The 17,520-nt window shown below is 32.4% G+C and overlaps 1 protein-coding gene across 1 annotated transcript in view; it reads right to left on the reverse strand.

Moving 5' to 3' along the window:
• Nucleotides 1-17,520, reverse strand: part of Mctp1 (multiple C2 and transmembrane domain containing 1) — a 526,481-nt gene that overhangs the window by 193,842 nt on the left and 315,119 nt on the right. Inside the window, exons 6-8 of the mRNA XM_058573996.1 lie at nt 16,683-16,721; nt 9,755-9,814; nt 4,350-4,427 (exon numbers count right to left, since the gene is read on the reverse strand). Coding sequence (XP_058429979.1) covers nt 4,350-4,427; nt 9,755-9,814; nt 16,683-16,721 — 177 coding nt within the window. The remainder of the gene's footprint in view (nt 1-4,349; nt 4,428-9,754; nt 9,815-16,682; nt 16,722-17,520) is intronic.

Here is a 17,520-nt window from a genome sequence, read left to right on the forward strand (position 1 = left end):
AAAAATGGAGTATTATTTATTAGTTATAAATTTGTTAATAAATTGTATCATGACAAATTTGTTGTGTAGAAGAGGTTAGTGCTCAAATAAAGACAGTCTAGCTTTTCATCTCTTAAAATTAGAAGATGTAGATAGTTTAAGAATATCAGAGAATACTTGCATTCATATCAAATATGCCTGTTAAAAGATGTTTAAAATAAATATAAATATCAAAGACCATATATACACTGTGATATTTAATTTTTAATTATTTATGGGTTTTGATGAGATTTTTTCATGTTATAAATGGATTTTATGGGTAGTTTTCAGTTATAAGATCAGTTACAATTCTATTTGGATAATTTAAATACTTTCTTGCCACATTAGGAGAGAACTGAGTTTCAGCTCAATAGAGAACTATTTAAGGTAATACAGAACACAAAACAAAATCAGTATACCCACTCAAGATATTTTACTTATGTCTGATATTTGCATCACAAACATTCATTTTTTAAATTACAGACGTGATTTATATTGGTGAGTATATTTTGTATTCATTTCTCACTCCAGTATTTGAACATTTTCTTTAGAATTTTTTATTATACTCAATTCCAAATCATAATATTCAAGCCAGTGAGCAAAATTAGAATTTTTTAAAATTAGCAAGTATACTACAAATGACCATATAATATCATTTACCTAAACAGCATATGAAAAAAAAAATGGAGAAAGTATTTAAACACCAAAACATTTTTAAATCTAGATTCAGCAACAAGCAGTATTATAAAAAATATTGTTTCCTTCTAATCATCAATCATGTTTTTCCCATGTAGTTATTTCATAAAGAAATTCAACATCCCTCTGACTCTTACAGTACTGCAACTTCTAAATTACAGATGAGCTCTATTTGCTATCTAGTCCCTTCTACATTAATGTAGGAAGTTACAGCCTCTTTTATATAACTCTTCCTGCCATGCTGACTTCTTCATTTCTCATACCATACAGCAATGCCAGTCATTCTTACATGTCATCCTTAAAAGTTGTGCACTTCAGGTGCTTTTACTAGGAAAACGAAATCAATGTTTTTTTTCAAAAGACAGTAGTTCTAATCCTTGAACTTTTCAATGGAAACCTTTCTAAATCACATTGTATATTTTCCTGTCTTTTTGAATAGCAAATTTTAAATGTTGGTCATTTCTGTCTTATTAAAATCAACATGCCTCAAGAGTGTTCTGAAGGGCAATGGAGGTTCATGGAGCCCCAGAAAGTTCCACAGATCTCTGCCCATTTCAGTTAGAGTTCCCTCTGCTCCTATTCATTCTATATATAGGTATTGGGTTTGCACATTGGCTTTTGTTTGAACAAAAGACTTCTCAGATTAAAACAGAAGTTCTCAATTAAAATTGTTCAGAATTTGTTGCACCAAGTGATGCCAAGTTATTATTCTTTTTTATTTATTTATTTTTTAGTTTTTGGTGGACACAATATCTTTATTTTGTTTTTATGTGGTGCTGAGAATCAAACCCAGTGCCTCATGCATGTTAGGCGAGTGTGCTACCACTTGAGCCACATCCCAGTCCCCCAAGTTATTATTCTTGTTGTTGTTGTTTTCATTCTAAGATTTCATGCTATTTATTACTATATAATACAGCAGTAGGTTTTGGTGATTGATTGACTGATTGATGATTGATTTATTGATGTAACTACCTCTGCTGATATTCAGATGGCCTCTAACAGCATATCTTAGAAATGCAGGTTTTAAACTCTGGATCAGAAACATTTATTAAGGAATATGAGTGGGATAGGAGGAAAAAAGGAAAACAAATATGGCAAATAAAAAGAAATAGTTATCTTAGCAAAGACCAAAATAATTAATAATAGAGCTTTAGAATTTAGAAGCAGTTATATGTTCATTATACATTTGGCTTTCACTAAATCCCCAGGAAGAGGAAGGTGAGGCTTCTGCCCGTTTTTTTAGATGTGGAATTTGCTGTTCAGAGTAGTTGAGCTAATAGATGGTAAACATGTGACCAGAACCCCAGTATTTATGGCCTTTATTCACCCAACACAGGTGTTTAGGGTAGAGGTTCTCTCATAGGCTTGAATGCTGCCATAAGTAACACTTATTTATTTATTTTTGGTAATAGGGATTGAACTCAACACTTTACCACTGAGCTACATCCTTAGCCCTATCTATTATATTTTGATACAGGGACTTGTTATGTTGCTTAGGGCCCCATTAAGTTGCTGAAGCTGCCTTTATACTTGTGATCCTCCTGCCTCAGCCTCCCAAGTAGCTGAGATTACAGGAATGCATGACTGCACTGGGTAAAGGTAGCCCTAATTTAAATATAATGTTGCCAAGTGGTATTCCCCAGTTAGGCAGGTTGATTTTGAAATAACATTCTAGAACAGATTTTCCTACATGGCTAATTCATGAAGGCACCTTCTACTTTTCTACCATATAAGCACATGTATTTTTATTTATAATATTTCAATTTATTGAAGAAGGCACTTAGTACCATCTTCTATATATTTTTCCAGAAGAAGTTATACAAGGCATGCAGCCAGGTACAATCTAGGTTACATATCAGCTTCAATTAGTAATGCTAAATTGGTTTTCTTAATAGGACCACACTTACTTGTTTACCCTGTCTCCACGCACCGCCCCCACCCTGCCTTTTTCTTTTAACATTCAAATATAAACAGGGTAAGGAGGGAACAGGTAGGTGCTTTCCATGAGATCTTTCATGCTTTCACAGAAAAAAAAAAAGGAGCTTAATGGAGTCTTTGACTACTTCCATCAGTCATTATGGTAGTCTTTTCTGTAATCTGGATGGATATTTCCCCCAAACTTGGAAAACAGGCAGGAAGAAGGAGAGTTCCCTCATAAAAGCAAGGCTAATGAATGTGGGAATTGAGATGACCTCTGCAAAGGGCTAAAATAAAAAGAGGAAGAAGAAAAAAAAAGAGTTCCAAAAATATGGTAATTGAATATTTTTTAAAAGTGCTTTTTTTTTCAGTAACTTTTTTTCCAAAATGGCATATTTCTAGAAGGGAACTCCATAATTCAGCTGTGGATTTTATGAAATAACCATATAGTAATGAGTAAATGCATGGTCATTAAACAGGTAAGTATTTAGTTTAAGCATAAAAGATAGAAAATTTGAAAGAAAATTTTAAAGTAAAGACATAAACTTAGGCTATCAATAGTAGAAAAGGCATACACTTAAATACAGTTGGTCTACCACATCCATGGATTTTCTGCATCTGTGGATTCAACTAAACATGGATTTGAAATAAATAGGAAGAAAAATTGCATGTTTACTAAAAACGTACAGACACTTTTCTTCCTCATCATTCCCTAAACAATACTGAATAACAACCATTTACAGAGAATTTACATTGTGTTAGGCACTATAAGTAATCTAGAGATTATTTACATATAGGAGGATGTTCATAGGTTTATACAAATATGACATCATTTTATGTAAGAAATTTGAACATCTGGAGATTTTGATATCCACTGTGGGTAGGAGAGTTGGAACCAATCCCACCACCCCACCCTTGCAATACTAAGGGACCAGTTTTTCACTCACATTATTCTAGCAATTCCTATATAATTGTAAACATTATTCACTCTCTGGTATGGATAATATTAATCTATTTAAGGTCCTTCTTTAGACATGTTTCTAAATTTCTAAAGAACCAAGCCTGCGAAAGAAACCGTTTGGACTGGGGATGAGGCTCAGTAGTACAGTGCTTGCCTAGCATGTGCAAGGCACTGGGTTTAATCTCCAGCAACACATACACACACACACACACACACACAGAAACATACCAACTTTGAACTTTTAAGGTAGTAGTTCCTATATTTTAGCAGTGCATGTATTGAAATTACTGGGTCTGATTCCTGGATGTGATTCAGTTCTTGTGGGGGAGAGTCTAATCTTCATTTCAACATGTGCCCCATGTGATTTTCACACACACCAAAGACTGAGATCCACTCTCATAAGAAACACCCATCTAAGTTCAGAATTAATAAAGAATATCAAGATATCAGGTAATAATACAAATTTAAAAGCATGAAGCAATTAGTCAATAACATGGATCTTTAGTAAAATTATAGAACTGGTTAGCTGGTACTTAAGAAAGACTATTAGTTCACTTATATTATTTCTTGAAAAATAATTCAAGATTATAATTTCTTTTATATATGTAAATTCACTATATATATATCTAAATATATATAAAAGAAATTATACAAAACTAGGTTAGAATAGGGAGTAGTTTTAAGTACAAGTCAGTCCTCATAATTCACAGCTCATGCAAGCTCAGAAAAAATAAATGAACTGAACAGTTGAACTTACTTGTGCATTTTGGAAATAAGGACTCTGAAGTTCTGCTCTGCAGAAGCCCAGGACAGTAAGAGCAGGCCTGCTACATGTCTGGATGGAAATGAATGGTCAGAGCTGTATGGGAAATCTTTGCACCACTCTAACCCCTCATTTTGATGAGGATTTAGAATTACTTTAAAATATTATTTGAAAAGTATGTACTTGCTTCTCAAGTCACTATCAGAAAATGTCTTGTAGCATCATGAAGATAAACACCAGGACATCTTTATAGTTACAGCTACTTTTTAAAGAAAATATAGCCCGAAGATTATATGGTGATCCTGCTGAAGTGGTTTCAGGATTTTGTTAATAGAATCATTATAGAAAATAAACACCATCAGAGAAATCATAGAAAGAATAATTTTTCCCAATGTCAAAATAATGATAGGTCTAAAGAAGAATAAATGTTACATAGATAAGTAATAACTATCTATGATCATGTTAACCTTGCATCCCACATGAAAATCTTTTGTAATGATCAAAGAAATATCTGCAAAGTAATAGGAATTTTGTCTCATGTAAGACATCTTCTTGCTGCCTTGGTTATCATTTTAAGAAAAGCAACAAAAAGATTCCTTCCCTACTAAAACCAAGAGCAGTAAGAGATGGATTAAGAAAGATAAAGCTTAACAGGAAATTCTGGAGGGAAGGTATCATGATGGAGTTGAAAGTTTGCATTAAGCACTTCTAAAGCAGCTATAGAGTTTCTGAGTATTATTATGAAGAAATGGGAAGCAATAGCTTTGATGACATCAGCAGGGAGGACTGGATAGGACATCTGAAATATAGGTTATGTCACACAGAAACATTTATTGAGCAGCTATTATATGCTGAAGTTTTCATTCTCCAGTGTTTTTCATGACAAACATTCTTTTTTTTTTAAGAAAAAGAAACAGAGGCATAGAGAAGATAAATGTCCTTCTCAAAGCCAAATGTCTAGAGGATAGCAAGATTGAGATTTGATTGTGGAGTTACTGACAACTAACCTATGATTTCCCCCACTATACCTCATTTTTTGGACATAATCTGTGAAGTTTATGATACAAAAAAGAAAGAAAAAATAATTAATCAGCACAGGTTTTTCAGATTGCTTTTGTCTTTCACTTAGATTAAATATAGTCTGATTATAAATTGTTGAGAAAAACTAAATGGGGACTTAAAGGAAGTAAAATAACTGGCATATGTTATTTGGTAGAGCAAATGAGAGTTGACTGTACTCAAGTTGTGCAATCTAGCATATAGCTTGACAACATTTCTGTATTCCCACTCTTATTATTTAAGTTTACTAGTTTCATTCATTGAAAAACTGGACCACTAATAATAGGATATATCCTATTTGTCTAAATTTTGATTTAAAAATAAATCAAGACCTAAACCAAATCTATTTAGACTCCACATGTGACTAGGGGAGCACAGTTATACCAATCCTCTCCCTGATACTGTAAACGATCCTTGGCTTTTGTTATCCTGGATTGTATTACCTGTGTAAAGACTAATCCTTCCAAATGAGACCCAGACACTGAAACTGGAGTAAAAGTGTGTTTACAATAAGGCATGTGTGGAGTCAGCTCTTTTCTTTATTTTTAGCACAGAGATGGCACAAGCTTTTATTTAATCAAATGATCCACACACCACTACAAAAAAGAGATAATGACAGCCAAGAATGACTGTTTTGTGCTGCAGAAACTAGAGTGTGGAGCAATTATTGGCTCAATCCCAGGCATGGGCATGTCCTATCCTTTCCTTTTCCTGCAGAGTTCACTCCAGTGAATTGCACCTGGATGATGAAGTCCAACAACTAGATTTGTTCTGCAGTCCTCCATCCTCTCCAAGCAGGATTGCCTCTGCAGAAGCCCTCCCAGTGTTTTGTGCCACGAAAGCCAAGCGTCTCCGCTGACAATAAAGCTTCAATCCCTTTCTTCTTAGAAGATGACTCTCTGGCATTGTAATCCTCAGAGAAGTTCTCTTGATTTTTATCCTCTCATTTTCTGTTGTATTTTTTATTGCTTCTTTATACAATTTGTGGTGCTAGGAAATTCTTTATGTTTACCTGAGGTGTTCTAACTACCCTCTCTAACTTCAATTGTGGATCAACAAAATTTCTTAAACATTTCTTGTATCCTTCAAAGTATATACTTATAGAATAGCATCATATATATTGTAATTTTCTTGGCTTGTTAAAATAATCTGCAAATTTCTACCAATGATGCAGGGAAAGGAATAATAGTCTTTGGTTTGAGTACAGAGACATTTTCTTTTGAAACTTTTAATTAAAAAATATATATTTTAATTTAATTTTTAAATTTAATTTAATTTTTAAAAAATATATATATATGTATCATCCAGGGTCTTAAGCATGCTAGGCAAGTGCTCTACCACTGAGCTACACTTTAACCTTTTAAATTATTTTATTTAGAGACAAGGTCTTGCTAAGTGCCCAGACTGGCCAAACTTGCAGTCCTTCTGCTTGAGTCTCCAGAGCAGCTGGGATAACAGGTGTACAACATCATGCCCAGCTGAAAATAGTTTTGAGACTCTTATTTTCATGTCTAAAAATGGAAATACTATCAGACCATTTGGGGAGGTATTTCATAGATTATTGAGTTGTTCAGCACAGCTCAGGATCTCAGGATCAAGTTTTTTGTTTTACAAAGTTGACAAGTCTTCTCCTTAGTCTGTAGTCTTCCTCCAACAACACTTCTGATTGACCTTAAGATATGCTCTGATGCTCTGAGGTAACTCCCATTGTTCTGTATTTTTGTATATAATCTTCTTTGCCTGGCATAATCCTGTTCTCCATTTTTAGGTGAGTTTATTTTGAAATATCCCAGCTGCTTCCATTTAAAAAATGTTAACATTTCTCTTTAATTCATTGTTCTTGTATGATGATTAATGCAATTAACTCTGTGATCAGTGTCTAGATGTTTGTTCGGTGGAGGAAAATAGTAAGAAACATAAGCATGCTAAATATTTGAAAGAACTATTCTAAGTTATTCTCCTTAATGAGAAGTTAAATTAATGAACTTCTGACTTAGAATAATCCGATTTGATTTCACATAATTTTTATTGTTTCATGAGAAACATGGTAATTGTTATATCCACGATTTAATGTTTTGTGTTCTAAGACATGATATTTTGATGAATTAAACTGTTATGCTTTTAAAAATTAGAATATGTCTGTATCATCACAGTGATACAATTTATTCTCAAGAAAATTAAGATGTAGCAAGTAGCCCTGACATTCCAGCTAAGTGACTTCTTGCTAGGATTTAGTTTCACTCCATATAACTCATTTGCCATCTCTTGAACACATGTATTTATACTTATAAATTAAGCAGATAAAACTTTCTTTCAAATCACATCTCATTTAACTTACATAACACACCTACACTCTTCATGCAAGATTTTTTTTTCCGAGCATATCTGAAAGTGTTCCTAGGAAACCTCCTTTCATATACATTCCCACTAAAAGCTCATCAGAATACCAATATTGCTTGGGTAAAAAGCCACAAGGTAAGTTTTCAGAGTGGCCTTTTTATGTGAATATGTGAGATAACACTCATCCAGCTGTGGCCAATAATTTTCTGATTTTGTAAATGGGACATCGAACGCAGCAACTCCTCAACAGAGGAGCTGCTCTCCCTACTCATGAATTCTATTCATCAACTCAAGAGAGGAATGCTTCTGCTGTGAGTTCTTCAAAAACATTTATTTCTGTGGCATTTACAGAAAGAGAAATATTGGTTCTGATCACACCATCTGAGTACTTGATGACACTGATATCATTTCTCTGGGCCTTTGTTTCCTCACTGGTAAAATAAATGACCCCCACATATTCTGTCTGTGACTCGATTCATTTGTCACTCATTTGTTGTTGCTTTCCCATGAAAAAGCATTATTGCTATACCTTGGACACAAAACAGCTATTGTTTAAACCTGTATATTTGTTATTCTTAAATTACACAGTTTAAGCAATTGAGAAGGTTATTAATATTTAAGGATGAATATAATCAAATGGAAAGCACTGATAAATGGAAGACTAATTTAGAAACAGCAAAGTAGGAAGAAGATGTTGAAAGAGTCACTTGAAAGGGAGACTTGAAAAAGTATTAATTACAGAGTTGATACTGGTGGCAAATCTACACTAATTGCCAGTCTGCATGTTTGCTGCATAGAGAATAAACAGAACACAGAACACCCTCAAATCCTGCTCTCAAATAAGTGTTCCATATGAATTTACACCACATTTGTGGAACTTAATAGATAGTGAAAAATGTTTGCAAAAAGCCATTTTCCATTTCAGGTCATAGAATGATTCAAAAACAGTTTGTGTGATCATGGACATTGCATGAACTCGTAAGATGAACTGTGATTATTTCAGCATATGTATAGAATACCTTCAGCAAAGGCAGTGAACTGAAAGCAAATGAAGAGGCTATAATCACTGAAATAGTCTTGCAGTAATAAAAGTGCAAAAAAGTGTTAAAGCAGGCAGGGATGAGAAGACTTGATTTATACTTGCTCAATGATCAGTACATAGCTTAATCTGGAACCTGACAGACTGCTTAAGAAACACTGCACCATATCTTAAAATTCTAAGGAAAAAGGTTATTTTCAATCATGAGCAGTTTGAGAGCCAAGAAAGGAAAATAGCAAAGCCCTAAGATTATAGCATTTCCATGGTAGTGACTATTGCTATATAATCATGTACCAAGTGTGAATTTTCAAAGAAAGAGAGACACTCTTAAAGGCAAAGTTAAATTAAGTGTATTAATAGTAAATCATGCTGCATATGATGCAGAAATAATAGCAGAGAAAAAAATGGATGACAAGGCTCATAAGACTTTAATAATTGAAGAGTAAATTAAATTGCAATGGCATTTAAAATTAATTTGGTAGAAATTTCACTTTTTTTGTTTTAATCAGAATCAGAGTTAATGTTTTTCTAAATCACAGAGGTTTTATTTTTTCCTCAAAGAAAGGGCACTGATTGTCTTGTACAGATCAAGTGTATATGTTATATAAGATCAATGTAACACAAGTAAATTTTTTTTGAACAGAAATGAAGCAGAAAATAATCTCCAAGGTGGAAGGTCTCTGGGGTTCCAGCTCTTTGAATAGCCTTTGTCTCACAAGGAACTAACTTCAAAGATATAAGTTTTCAAATATATGAAGTTCTTAATGTTTTTTTTTCAAATGAAGAAATAAAAGAGTTAGCTATCTAGAGGACTTAGAATAAAATTTAATAAAGAAGGCAAGTGAATACACCTGTCTGGGAGCCTATTTTAAAAAGTGAATTTCTTAATTCACACTCAAGTTTCAAAATTTCTATGTAGAACAAAAATCAAGAATGTTAATATAAAGGATTTAGACATTACCCTCCAAAAGAAAGACTTCACAGAGAAATAAGATCCAACCACTTCATTTTCTGAGAGTTCCTAAAAACAAACAAATATTTAGCCAAATGTTGTTTTTTTAGAATATTTAATTACTATTCAAATCAAAACAAATAAAATCAAATAAAATTAAAAACAAAATCTATATATCCTGGAAATCCATTGGATAGTAGAAACCAAGTTTCCTTCTCTTGTGAATAAATCAAAGTTTTTATCCTATTCATCTCTGACATCAGTGGTAAGAAAGTTGAGAGGATTGTTTCTGTAGTTTGAAGCAAGTCCACTTACCTTTTTATTATTAATTTTTTATTAATATATCTTTGAGTCTTATCATAAAAAGTAAAATTGTTTAAGGATATTTTTAAAGATTTTTTTTTTAGTTGTTGATGGACAATTATGATTCTTTTTTTTCTTGTGGCTTCTGGCACCATGTTTGCTCTGCATGGGTATGAAATTTTCAACAGACCAACCATGGCTCTCCTTTTACTAGTTTCTAATGATAATGACAACAAAACACCTGGCATTATGATAATGCACCCTAAACAAAAGTGCTGACTTAAACATAGAGAGCAAGGAAAACTGCACAAACCATTCATGAATTCCAGAAAAGACTTGGGCTAAACTGTAAGGATACATATTCAGTTACACTTCCATCTTTATCAAGACAAGAAACAAATAAGTGAGGAAAATTGCCATTTTAAAAGTTCTAAAATTATAAAGTGACATCAAAAGAGAACAAAAATATAGATATCAAATTGATCAAGGAAAATTACTGAAAATATTCCAAATAATGAATTGTTAGAGTGCTTGTACTGAGGTTTTTAATTTATTAGAAGAATAAGATCCACTGGTAGTATCTTATTTAGATCTATTTTTTTCCTCCATAAATCTAAAAATTAACTATATGTTGAATTTATAAATCTAAAAAATAACATTTTTACTCTCAAGGAAATTAAACTAAAGGATAGTTTCCCCAACCCTAACAAATTAATATGATACTATTTTTCCAGTTGAACATAAAAATGAATCACAGAAATCTCTTCAGAATATGTATTAGATAGAATAAGGATTAGTCAATAAAGTTATGTTAAAAGTGATACTTTGGCCAGGCAAGGTGGCACACACCTGTAATCCCAGCTACTTTGGAGGATCCTTCAGGAGGAAGGCAAGTTTGAGGCCAGCCTCATCAATTTAGTGAGACCCTTCATTTAAAAAATTTAAAAAATAAAAAAATAGAATATATCTAGTTGTAATTCAGTCCCCAGTACTTCTCCTTCCCCTTCCTTCTCCCTATTCCTTGCTCTCTTTCTTCTATTGTTCTTTTTGCCATTTATCCATAGTTTTTTTTTAAAAATTAATTTCTTGTGGATATTCCTGATGGTGAGAGTCACTGGAGTATTTTCATAAATGCACATAGGAAAGTTATTGCAGAATCAAATTAGCCTTAATGTGTACAGGCCTTTAAACATATCACATAGTACTGTAAGTCACTCATTCTTCAAAATTCAAGACAATCATAATAGATTTGAAACTATAAACCTTGGAATTCAAGTATAAGAATCTAGTCAGCAAGCCTTCCTGCTTATGTGAGTGTGCTTTTATATGAGCACAATTCCTTTTGATAAAAATCATTTGGCAGGCTGGGACTGTGGCTCAGTAGTAGAGTGCTTGCCTAGCACACACGAGGGACTGGGTTTGATCCTCAGCACCACATAAAAATGAAACAAGTATATTGTGTCCACATATAGCTAAAAAATAAATTTAAAAAAATCATTTGGCATTCAAGAGATTAAAAAATAAGTAAGTATCTGAGTAAATCATTTACATAAACTTTCCTGGTCAGACTGGAATCACTGTTCATCAAAACCATGGCTGCTGGATGCTTCCATCCTATCAATAGGAATGGCTTGTGATACCAACTAAGCTCTATCAACAGTTACGTCCGCCAAGGTTTTGGTAGCAGGCTCCTAACAAAATTATGAATTGTTTTCACTGGGATTCAAAGTACATTAAAATTCATAAATCTCCTCCTAGTTGAATTCAACTTAATCTATCAATCATCTGTCTTCTTAAATTAAAAGGCCATGTAAATCTGAGAACTTGCTCTTAGTTCCATTATCTGGAGCACAGTTACATTAGTTCTCCCCCTTTTATCAGCCTGGGAAGAATGATCCTGCGAAACTTGGTTACACACCTATGATGTAACACCTCTTCTGCAATCCCACATTGAACACCAAGATAGACCTAGATCACAGTTGTGGTAGAATTCATCCTCTGCTTGAAATTATATTTTGTCCTTTCACTTTGTGCCAACTCATTTTGGACCCACAATATTTTAAAAATTCAACAGGAGTGGTCAAATAAATATAATGCCATCATTATAGCAAATCCCTGTAGTTATGAATCATAATACTTAAAAATGTAATTTTATGCCTCTGGGGAAGTATTGTCAGAACAGCAAAAAAAAGACATCACAACATAAAATTTAATTATGGCTCCATGTATTTTGTAGGATAATCAAATGTTTACTGGCATTACAATAATACTTGTTCTAAATAAACATACTACAAATTTCAGGAGTTTGGTTAACTAGAGTCAAAATATTCTTCTTCATCATAATTGGTCATTGCTGTTCACCATTTGTTGATTGGATTCTCAGACGTCTTAATTAGAGAATGAATTTACAGTATTTCCAAATAACACAGATTTGAAAGTAAAAATAATGGCAAAGCAAAAAATTTTAAATAAAATGATATGCTTCCCTCAAAACCAAATAACCATATATCATTTTCAAAGATATATGCATAATAATTTGAAATGATGCACCAAAGAAAACCATTTTGGTCACTCCTGGTTGAGAAGGTATGTTACCAATAAACTGTTAATTTTTTGCAGATTTTCAAAAAATCACCTCTTTGTCAGGATCTGAATTCTTTATAGGAAGAACCTGATAATTGTTAATTGATATCTTTTTCCCCCAGTATGTCTGACTGACTGTGTGAGATAGTTAAAAATGTGTTAATCTGTTTTTCCCCTCACTTAAATTAAAGCATTTATGAATTTCCACTGCATTACTAATGAGTCACTCAAGATGTCAAGTTTAACTACACCCTGCAACTTAAAGTTGAGTGGTCTCTAGCTCAAATTAAAATATATATATTTGCTAAAAAGTCTTGTTAAAGATTGCTTCATTCAACCAATGCACAAAGTGTTTTATAGTTCATTTAAGTTATGCTAAGTGATTATAATAAAGTCGTTATAAAAAAGATCTATTGAAAAAAAAGAAAGAAGCCATTAAGTAACAGTAGATATGGTAATGAGATCATCATAGTAGTCTTTATTATATTTTTCAGAGGATGAACTTTTTCTTAAAGAAAATTATAAACTATTACTAAGGTCATGAATGGAACATGTATATCTTTATATTATCACTATAGTATTTCTCAGATAATTTAAGCAATTTGTTGAAATACATAAATTATTATATCACCCGAATCCATGGACACATTCATTCTTCTGAATTGAAACACAGACATACATACATGGTATAAAATAGTAACTGCTTGCTGTCTGATAGAGCCAATTATTTCATTATTTTTTTCCATTTTGGCTTGATCTTACAAAATTTATTCACAAAATACACATAAATCTTCTCTTTTGAGCTCATGCAACTTTCCTGATGAATAATTTAACCTTAGAATAAATTATCAATGGTATGCTTCTTCTAAGGAATAAAATATTGCATTTATCTGCCAAAATGCAGTTTGTCACATGAGTGTAACTCTTTGACCAGGATAATTATCTAGTTGCCCAAGTTTAGGGATAAATTGATTCCTTTATTCTTAAAATAACATTCTTCTGTTACAGTTGAGTGTGAGGCACAATTTAAAATGTGCATGATGGAAAGTGTACCTGGGGAAAACCAGACCGTTTCAAAGGATGCTACCTTTCCCAGAGGAGGAGACCTTATTGTTTTCTGATTTGCATAACATTCAAATACAGCACATATTTCACATATTCTTGCTCTTCAGAGGTGTAGGAGCTTCCCCCCATCACTTGTTTTTAGGTGATAACACATTTACTCCAAATAAGTTAGTCCTGAACAACAGTTATAATTTCTCACTTCTTAAGCTGGCTACTCCTCCAATGATTTCAATAGTAAATACAAACCCCATTATGTGAATGCCACAAATAATAAAATTTCCATTAAAATAATATATTATTGGCAGAAGTGAGATAAATAAAATGCAAAAAGAAATCTCATCACCCAAACTCAGGATGATGAAAATGACAAGAAGACATGTAAGTAATGGGAAATTCTAAGAGTTGCATATTAAAAGTAACATCAAATTAGCTTTCTCCCTCTATAGTTATGTTTTTCTGAAAGTACCCAGTCAAAATGCTACAGGGAATCTGAAGCAACTCTTCCTGGATGAATTTAAGTCTTTGCTACAAAATCTCTAATTCTCAGATTTTATATCCTTCAATGATGCTCAAAGTCAGGCTATATTTCAAAGTTCTGCATCAAAATACAGGATACCTCATTCCTGTAAATCAGGATTCCAAAGAAGAACATGATTTAAGTTTAATGAAAAATTCACCTTTGATTTTGAACAGTTGTATCAAGTATAAATACCTGTATTTAAACGTAATGAAAAAACATTCCAAAACTAAAAAGAGAAAAAAATTCTAAGATGAGACTCTTCAAGGGGAATGTTGAAATAATTAGAGAAGAGGTCCATTTCTATAAAAAGTAACAGTAACATTTATAAAACTTCAGTCTAGTCACTTTTCCCTCACTTTCACTGCAGGACTCAGGGAGCAGTTCCAAGATGGTAGTCTGTGTGAAGGATGGTAAACGAGGAAGTAGAGGTAGTAGTTGAATGTCAAATTTTGCCTGAATTTTTAATTACAACATTATGATACATATGGCAAATGCTTCAGGGCACAGTGAAAAGTTGAATGAGTGAGTTAGCAAGTGTTCCTTGTGGTCTCATAGAAAAAGAAAATGAAATGAGCAAACTGATTTTAACTCATTCAGCATTCAATATCCCCATTAAATTTTACCAAATTGAAAATCCTTTAGACTAACCCCCAAAGTAATATTAACATAGGTACTAAATATAAACTGCCAAATACTCAAATGAGTGTTGGGTTAGACACAGGGAATCTGTATCTTCAGTGGCAAGCTTGAAAAACATACCATTTTGAAAGTACAAATGGGTTATTAACAATAAAAACTCCAAGTTTAGATATAAAAATAATGGTAAGTAGATGTTTACTATACATTTTAAATCTTCTTGTAGATTGAAAGAAAATATGTGAATTTTTCCTGAAGATTAAATTTAAACACAAAATTAATGTATTTTTAAAAAGAATGTTTCTATTCTTTTTAAATTTTTTTGTAGTTGTAAATTAACAAAATTCCTTTATTTTATTTTTTTAATACTTATGAGGTGTTAAGGATCAAACCCAGTGCCTCACAAGTGCTAGGCAAACACTCTGCCACTGAGCTACAACCCCAGCCCCATGTTTCTATTCTTTTTTATATTAAAATCAAACAGAATCATTCCCACTAGTTGATACTAAATACTAGGTCAAACTCTTTTCCAGGATTACATGTTAAATTCATCTGGAAGAAGAAATATGACTATATTATTAATGGATTGTTTTGGGTTCTATACAAATGTATCATCAGAGAGATAGAATATCAAAAGTCAAATTATATGCATTTAAAAGTATATATACTCTTAATATAATACTATTTTAAAATATAATTACAAAGAAAAAGTAACAAATGTGAACAGTACAAACATTTCTTTAAAATTTCTTGAAACTTTATTTTGTTTAATAACAACACAGTGAATGCCAAGTCAGAAATACTCAGCAACTTCCTTAAAAAGCACTTTTGGGGATCTAACCTTTTTGTGACTTATCTTTTGTTTGTCAATGCTATAAGAATTGGAGAGAAATTGTACTTAAGAAACACTTGTTGAAACAGATTAATCCATTATCACAAATATTAAAAACTAATAAAAGTATTTTCTTAATTCACAACAAAATAAAAATGACAAAATTAAAGAAAAATGTAAGTAGTAGGATGATTCAATCAGAATGGAAGAAAAAAGATTGTCATGTTGCAGGGTCTAAAAAAATTAGTCATTATTTAAAAAGGAATATTAACATTTTAAGTAGAAATTTGTGCAGTTTTTATAAATAAAATCTGTTTGACTTGTTGGAAGATATATTTATTTAAAAGTTCAGTTTAATCTTTATATTTATCTATGTCCAAAAGTGGTATCACCACTGAATAAATTAAAAGCTCAGTATATATCTTATGTGTCTGACAAGTTTTAAGGAGAGAGCCAGAGTTTTTAGTACCTGGCAAGAACCATAAATTCCCCTCACTCCCAAGATCCATGTATTTCTTGAAGTGAGAAAGACAATGAAGAAAAATTGTTTTCATTATACACTCCAAAGTCACGATACAGTGATTTTTTTGAGTTTAGAAAAAAAATCTCATACTCAGTTTTTCATGAACAAAACCAGTAAGTTTCGTAGATCTTCCTTCTATCTGGAGTTGTCCTTGCCCTCACCTCATCATTTCATTCTGGGAGCAAAATGATTTTCTAGACCCTGTTGTGCATTTAATAGAGACCAGATGCTGAGAATGATGCTGAGAAGTGATCAGAATTTAATAGGAGAATGATTCACATGCTCTTATCGGTGTGATTTCTGTTCATTTGGAAAGCATTGCATGATTTGCTTAAAGTTTATGGAGAAAAAAAAATAACAATTGAATAGTGATGCGACTCTGTGGTATAGCTTGAGGAAGTATGAGAGGGGTTTGGGGAAGCAGTTGATAGTCTTCTCAACAAGAAAAGCTGAAAGATCACATGCTAAGAATTACCTTACTTGATCTTTTCCAACTCTTCCTCATTAGCATTGTCTGTAAATGAAATAAAGCATTTTCATTATCTTTTCACTCTAGTAGAGAATAGGGCAGCCACTGTTTTCTAGAGGAAGCATAACATTTATTAGCTCCTTAAACAGCAAACAGTTTTTGGCAACAATTGCACAAGACAAAAAAAATTGTTTTCACATATACATAGCTAGAGCAGCACCTTTAACATTCAAGCAGTCTTTCTGGTAAGAGTTCATTTGCTTTATTCTTTGTATGAAGAAATGGGACAATATATTTAAATAGAGTGGAAACTTGAAATTCCTTAGCTATCAACTTGAAAATATACACTGAATCTCATGATTCACAACTGTTCCTTTTGGTGGTGGGAGTTGAAGTGTGTTTGGCTTTATTAGATATATAATAATTTTTCTCTTCAAACACAATTAAAATCTGTGGCTTTGGTGACATCTTAGAATCGTCTCTGCATCGGGTTTATCTTTGTTATCAGTGACTACAAAATGCTTTCTATTGAGGAAATGCTGCATGTTGTGCTAGCTACACATGCATCTCCTGCTGAATGTTCAACCTAAACCTACTCTTCAAGCTTTAGGTTTGTGTCATAATAAGAGGTATTCATGGGCAAATGTTTTAATCAAAGTTCTAGAGATTTGTGATGAGTGCCTGAGATCATTGGTCTCTTGCATCAAGTAAACTGTGAAGCCCAAAGCCTTTCAAAATTATTTTCTCTTTTCTACTAAAAACTTCTCAGTGAACCTTAAGTTTTTAACCTTTCTGATTAACCTCTTTACCATGTCTTAGTTTTATCATTATCTTTGAGGCAGAT

The sequence above is a fragment of the Marmota monax genome, unplaced genomic scaffold, assembly GCF_021218885.2.
Source record: "Marmota monax isolate L192 unplaced genomic scaffold, Marmota_monax_Labrador192_F-V1.1 WCK01_AAM20220418_F8-fsc00018, whole genome shotgun sequence".
Taxonomy (NCBI): domain Eukaryota; kingdom Metazoa; phylum Chordata; class Mammalia; order Rodentia; family Sciuridae; genus Marmota; species Marmota monax.